This window comes from Sapajus apella, unplaced genomic scaffold (assembly GCF_009761245.1).
Source record: "Sapajus apella isolate SASKATOON/1434 unplaced genomic scaffold, GSC_monkey_1.0 scaffold173, whole genome shotgun sequence".
Lineage (NCBI taxonomy): Eukaryota > Metazoa > Chordata > Mammalia > Primates > Cebidae > Sapajus > Sapajus apella.
The window spans coordinates 653,880-659,879 of NW_022437113.1; the positions used below are offsets into that span (position 1 = coordinate 653,880).

At 62.9% G+C, this 6,000-nt stretch overlaps 1 protein-coding gene across 1 annotated transcript in view; it reads left to right on the plus strand.

Annotated features, from left to right (window-relative positions):
• Positions 1-2,452: 2,452 nt before the first annotated feature.
• The window catches only part of ISYNA1 (inositol-3-phosphate synthase 1), a 5,483-nt gene continuing 1,935 nt past the window's right edge, over positions 2,453-6,000 (plus strand). The window contains exons 1-5 of the mRNA XM_032267833.1: positions 2,453-4,200; positions 4,304-4,432; positions 4,570-4,731; positions 5,338-5,470; positions 5,568-5,761. Coding sequence (XP_032123724.1) covers positions 4,313-4,432; positions 4,570-4,731; positions 5,338-5,470; positions 5,568-5,761 — 609 coding nt within the window. The 5' untranslated portion in view covers positions 2,453-4,200; positions 4,304-4,312. The remainder of the gene's footprint in view (positions 4,201-4,303; positions 4,433-4,569; positions 4,732-5,337; positions 5,471-5,567; positions 5,762-6,000) is intronic.

The window sequence follows — 6,000 nt, forward strand, 5'->3', positions numbered from 1 at the left end:
GGGTGTGGGGTGTGGTGTGTGTGGTGTGGATGTGTGTGGTGAGTGAGTAGTGTGTGTGGTGTGTGGATGTGTGGTGGGTGGGTAGTGTGTGGATGTGTGTTGTGTTAGGTGTGGGGTTTGTGTGTGTGGTGTGTTGGGTGTGGGGTTATGTGGGGATTTGGTGGGTGGGTAGTGTGTGGGTGTGTGGTGTGGGTGTGGGGTTATGTGGATGTGTGTGTGGGGGGGTGTGTGTGGGTGTGTGGTGGGTGGGTAGTATGTGGGTATGTTGTGTTGGGTGTGGGGTGTGTGTGGGTGGGTAGTGTGTGGGTATGTTGTGTTGGGTGTGGGGTGTGTGTGGGTGGGTAGTGTGTGGGTGTTGGGTGTGGGGGTGTATGGGTGTGGTGTGTTTTGGGGGTATGTTTGGGGGTGTCACCCTGGTTTCTGTGTTGGCTGTCCCTGCCCTGTGGTTGGGGGTGGGCTGGCATCGGGAGGTGATGTGGCCTGGGGCCACCACGTTGATGAGAAAGGGTTGTTCAAGGGCTCCAGCTGGAACCAGACGAGAAGGCAAAGTTTGCAGCCTCCCTGAGCCATTGCCCAAGAATGAGGACCGAAGCAGAGGGCCCTGTATGTGAGGGGAGCAGGCTGGGCCAGGGCGGGGGGGATGGGGAGCCACAGCAGGCATGTGCGCACAGCGGTACCCTCCAGTGTGGACAGGGTGGGCTGAACCCGGCACTGGGATTCCTTGGCCTCCTGCGGCACCAGAGGCCACAGGAGTGCAGCGGGGGTTGGGGGAACCAGCTGTGACTGTCACCCTCTGATGAAAGCAGCAGGCAACAGTAATACGTGATTACCTGTTCTTCCTGGACTGGGGCGGGGCCATCCTGTGCCACCAAAGGGAATGGGGATGATAAGGCGGGAGCAGCTGTGCAGGTGGAACCGGAGCTGGAGGACATGGAGAACATAATGCTCATCCTGCTGGCCGAGGACAAGCAAGGGCCATTTAGTAAGGGATGACACGAATAACAGGACCGTGGGCAAAGGTCCTGGGCCTGCAGCTGTGGGGCCTGGCCTCCCTGCTGGCCTGCGTCCTTGGCCCAAGTTCTGAGGCCACCCAGACATCTGAGGGGCGAGGGAGGGGAAGTCATGCGACCCAGCAGGGCAGCGTGTATCCTGCTCCCAGCACAGCCTGGCCACGGCGTTCTCCCAAGGTAACATCTCTGTCCCCGTATCCCAGGCCCAATACCAACCTCCTCCAGCTCTCGGTCCTGCCTCCCCCGGCCCTCCCTGCCTCCCCCAGCCCTCCACTGCCAGCCCTAAGCTGACTGTCCAGCAGTACTCTGGCCGTGAGCCCCACGGCCCACAGAGGCCACAGTTGGTCCCCTGACCTCGCTGAGTCATGGATGCCATCAGTCCAGTCCCCCCGCGTGCCCAGGAGAGCCCTCACCCTCATGGCCCGGGCACCGTGGTGGAGAGGAGCTCCGGGCTGTCAACCCCTCTCCTGCTGCCTGCCAGGGTCCCGGATTGTCCTCTTTCCACCGGCACCCCATTCCTGCAGCCCCTCCTGTACCAAGCTCCATCTGGGCTCTGCAACACAGCAGTGACCGAGAGAGCCTCATCCTGGCCTTCAGGGAGCCCACAGTTTGCTGGGAGACTGGCGCACCTCACAACCCACCTTAGACGGCACACCCAGGCCTGACTGGAGGGGCCAGACCCCCTCCCTTGACCTTGTCAACTGCCGGGAGTGGAAGCAGCCTCGTCCCTATGCCACATCCTGCCAGCTGCCTCATGGATGGGTCTTTGGACCTTCCTCGTGTCTCTCAACTACACAGGTTCCTGAATCCCATGTTGCCTCGAGGCACAAGCTCCCTGATTCTCTGATCTTTCAATACCAACAGGATGTCCAACAGTTCCACTCCCAGAGATGGTATCGGACTCCACAAGTTGCGGGGCTCAGTCCCACAGGGCTGCACCCGTGTCAGATGCCACCTGTTCTTCTGGCAAGCCGGCGATAAAGTGCGAGCTCCCAAGACCCCCACCTCAGGTTTGATAATTTGCTACAACAGCTCATAGAACTCTGGAAAATGCTCACGGCCAAATGGAGGAGGCACACAGGGCAAGGTATGGGGCGGGCCATGGAGCTTCTATGCCTTTTCCAGGAATGCCACCCTCCCAGCACCTCCATATTTCCCCCTAAACCCCATTGTTTGTTTTTTTTGAGACCGTCTTACTCTGTTGCCCAGGCTGGAGTGCAGTGCTGCAACATGGCTCACTGCAGCCTCCACCTCTTGAGCTCAGGTGATCCACCCACTTGAGCATCCCAGGTAGCTGGGACCACAAGCTGGCACCACCAAGCCCAGCTAATTTTTTTTTGTTGTTATTGAGATAGGTTTCCCCATATTGCCCAGGCTGGTCTCAGAACTCCCAGGCTCAAGTGATCCACCCGTCTCGGCCTCCCAAAGTGCTGGGATTACAGGCGTGAGCCACTGCACCTGGCCGACTGCCTATTTTTCTGCTTAGGTTCTATGAAGAATGTGTAGCAATGAGATGGAACACTGCGTAGATTTAAAGGGAGCAGACTGGGTGGGGGAGGGGAGCCAGCCTGCCCAGACTTCCTGGTAACATTCCTTCCTCCAGGGTATGGGCATGACCCTCCCGGAATGAGGGTCTTCAAGGGAGCAAGCAGAAGGTGACCTTTGCTGGCTTTGCGGCTTGTTTTAGGGGAGAAGGGCTCCAGTTTCTCTGACCTGGCTTGGGGAAGAGGAATTCTGGTTTCTATGGTTTCCAGGGCAGAAAGGGGCTAGAGGCAGGAGGGCAGGAGAAGGTCAGAGAGACTCACTTCTGAGCTTTCCGATGTCCTGCTCAAAGCGCCCAGCAGGCCAAGGCCCCATACTTGGGGGAGTTGTGTGTTCTGAACCCCAACCATCTCATGCATAGATGTGATTGATTAAACTATTGGTCGCTGGTGATTGAGTTGAATGTGTAACCAAGAACCAGGGACAAATACTGAATATTCTTTCACATTCCCTACCCCCAGCCCTCAGGGTCTTCCCTAGTCCCCAAACTGCCTCCCACGTGGCTACTTTTTCATCTGCCACTTTTTCAAGCTCAGGTGGCTTGGCCTGTAGTTTTCTTTCAGCGAACTCCTCTTCATGTCTCAAAACCCTTGCCAGCAGCCCCCTCATCTGGGAAGCCTGCCTTGGAGGGGCCCTGCCTGTGAGTTCCCTCCCACTGGGGAGGGGGGTGTCCCAGTCCACTTCCAACTCCCACAGACTGGGGCCCCTTCAGGGTGAGGCCTGGAACCAGAGTCTTAAGCCCCCATTCTCCAAGGTCAGGCCCTGTCTCCTGCAAACGTTCCCAACTATCCACCTTTTGGGCCAGCTCCAGTGGTGGAAACTTTCCGGCCTCCAGGCGCTTGTTTTGGAAAGTTCCTGGGGGAGCTGCCCCGGCCTGCCCGCTGGGTTCCCACGCTCCCTTATCAGCACATATGAGGGGGGTGCCCTGCTGTGTAGGCCTCATTCTTCCCTTGCCTCAGCCCTGCCCTTGTGCCTGTCCCCTCCTCTTCCCAGTGAACAGCCTCCCCCTCCGGCCCACCCCTGCCAAGCCCTCCTGCTGCAGGTGGGGAAACAGGCCAAACAGGCCCCATGGGACAGAGTGGTTTCGTCCCCCCTGAGATGGATGGGGGTGGGCACAGGGAGCCAGGAGATGGGAGTGCCCGGTAGGTGCTGCTGCCCATGAAGTGGAGTAGGTGGCAGCGTGGCTCCGAGGAGATTCTGGCTTTGGAGTTCTGGTCCTCTGCCTCAGTTTCCCCTGCAGTCTCTCTGACCCAGAACCTCTACCCCCTCCCCCGGAGGCCCAGCTTCCCTGCCCAGCTCCACCCCGACTTGTGGCTCAGCTCCTGCTTATCCTCATTGTCCTCTTGTAAAGGCGGAATAGGCAGCCATGTGCCCCTGAGGACTGCGGAGCGAGCGAGGTGAACCAATACTCGCAGCGCTCGAGGACGCCCGGCTACTTCCGCCAGACGGGGACCCGATGGCTGCGGTGGCTCCGGGTTGCGCCTCGAACCCGGGTCTCCAGACGATGGGCCCCTCCCCCACAGGCGCGGGAGAGGCGGGGGCGGGGGTGGGGGCGGAGCGGGGGCGGGGCCGGAGCGCTTTTCTCCGGAGGTCGCGCGCCCGAGAGCCCGCGCTGTCCGCTGCCGCTGCCTGAGCCGACTCCGCGCCGGTGAGTGTGGTTCGGGGCGGGGGCGGCCTCCCTGGGGACCCAGGCCGCCTTGGCCCGGCCACTTAGTGTCCCCGCTGACCCCTTGCTCACCCCGGGCCCCCAGCCCGCTGCGATGGAGGCCGCCGCCCAGTTCTTCGTCGAGAGCCCGGACGTGGTCTACGGCCCCGAGGCTATCGAGGCGCAATACGAGTACCGGACGACGCGCGTCAGCCGCGAGGGCGGCGTCCTCAAGGTGGGCCAGGGAGCCGGGGGAGGGGGCGTGCTGGAGAGTGGGGCGGCGGGAGGAGATTGTTCAATGTCTCCAACCCGTCTCTGCCGCGAGGGGAGAACGGGATGGGACCCGGGGTTCACTGCGCGGCTTGTCTCCAGGTGCACCCCACGACGATGCGCTTCACCTTCCGGACCGCCCGGCAGGTGCCCCGGCTCGGGGTCATGCTTGTCGGCTGGGGCGGGAACAACGGCTCCACGCTCACCGCCGCGGTGCTGGCCAACCGACTGCGTCTGTCCTGGCCCACGCGCAGCGGCCGCAAGGTGGGGGCGGGAGGGGCGCTGTGAGCAGGGGGGCTTGGTGGGAGTCCTTGCGGGCGGGGGCAGGAGCCTGCAGGCCGCAGGGGGCTGCAGGGGGCGGGGTTCTGCAGGGCCGGCTGGGGACTGCAGGGGGCGGTGTTCTGCGGGGTACGGGGCTGCGGGAGGCAAGGGACCTTTCCAGGGGTGGGGGGTCTGTAGGGGGCGAGGGACCTTCCTGGGGCTGGGGGCCTGTAGGGGGCGAGGGACCTTCCTGGGGCTGGGGGCCTGTAGGGGGCGAGGGACCCTCCTGGGGCTGGGGGCCTGTAGGGGTTGAGGGACCTGCAGGGGGCGGGAGGGCTTGCAGGGGGCGGGGCCTGGCTGCCGGCGGACACCGGGGAGGGGTTTCGCGAGGTACTCGGGGCTCCTTGGGAGTCTTACAGGGGCGGAGCTTAAGGTGCCGGAGGTCTCGGGGGAGGGGCTTGGGGGCAGCGGCTTCCGTCCTGGCTGAGAGCCCGGAACTGAAAATGCCCGAAAGCGGGATGGGACTTACGAGTCTAGGCGGGGCCCAGGCCGGGTCGCGGTGCGTTCACCACGCCCTCTCGACACCCCGCCTTGTCTGCTGCCCCCCAGGAGGCCAACTACTACGGCTCGCTGACTCAGGTGGGCACCGTGAGCCTGGGCTTGGACGCCGAGGGCCAGGAGGTGTTTATGCCCTTCAGTGCACTGCTGCCCATGGTGGCGCCCAACGACCTCGTGTTTGATGGTGGGCGGAGCCCTGGGTTGGGGGAGGGGCGGGATGGGAGATGGGGGCTGGAGGGGCCCAGGACCTGGGCAGGGCCGAGTGTGAGGGTTCCCCCCAGGCTGGGACATCTCGTCGCTGAACCTCGCCGAGGCGATGCGGCGCGCGAAGGTGCTGGATTGGGAGCTGCAGGAGCAACTGTGGGCGCACATGGAAGCCCTTCGGCCTCGGCCTTCCGTCTACATCCCCGAGTTCATCGCGGCCAACCAGAGCACGCGCGCGGACAACCTCATCCCGGGCTCGCGCGCGCAGCAGGTCCTGTCCCATTCCGCATTCCTTGCTTCCTGCCACCTGTTCTTCGCTACTTGGTTCCCCATTTTTGCCTCGTCCCATGAGTCCGGGCCCTACTTCACAGCCTGGGAACTGAATGGCCCCAGGTTCTGTGAGCCCAAGGGCATGTACAACCAACCTCCCCACACCCTCTCCCTCCTCCCGACACCCTCTCCGTCCTCCCCACACCCTCTCCGTCCTCCCCACACCCTCTCCGTCCTCCC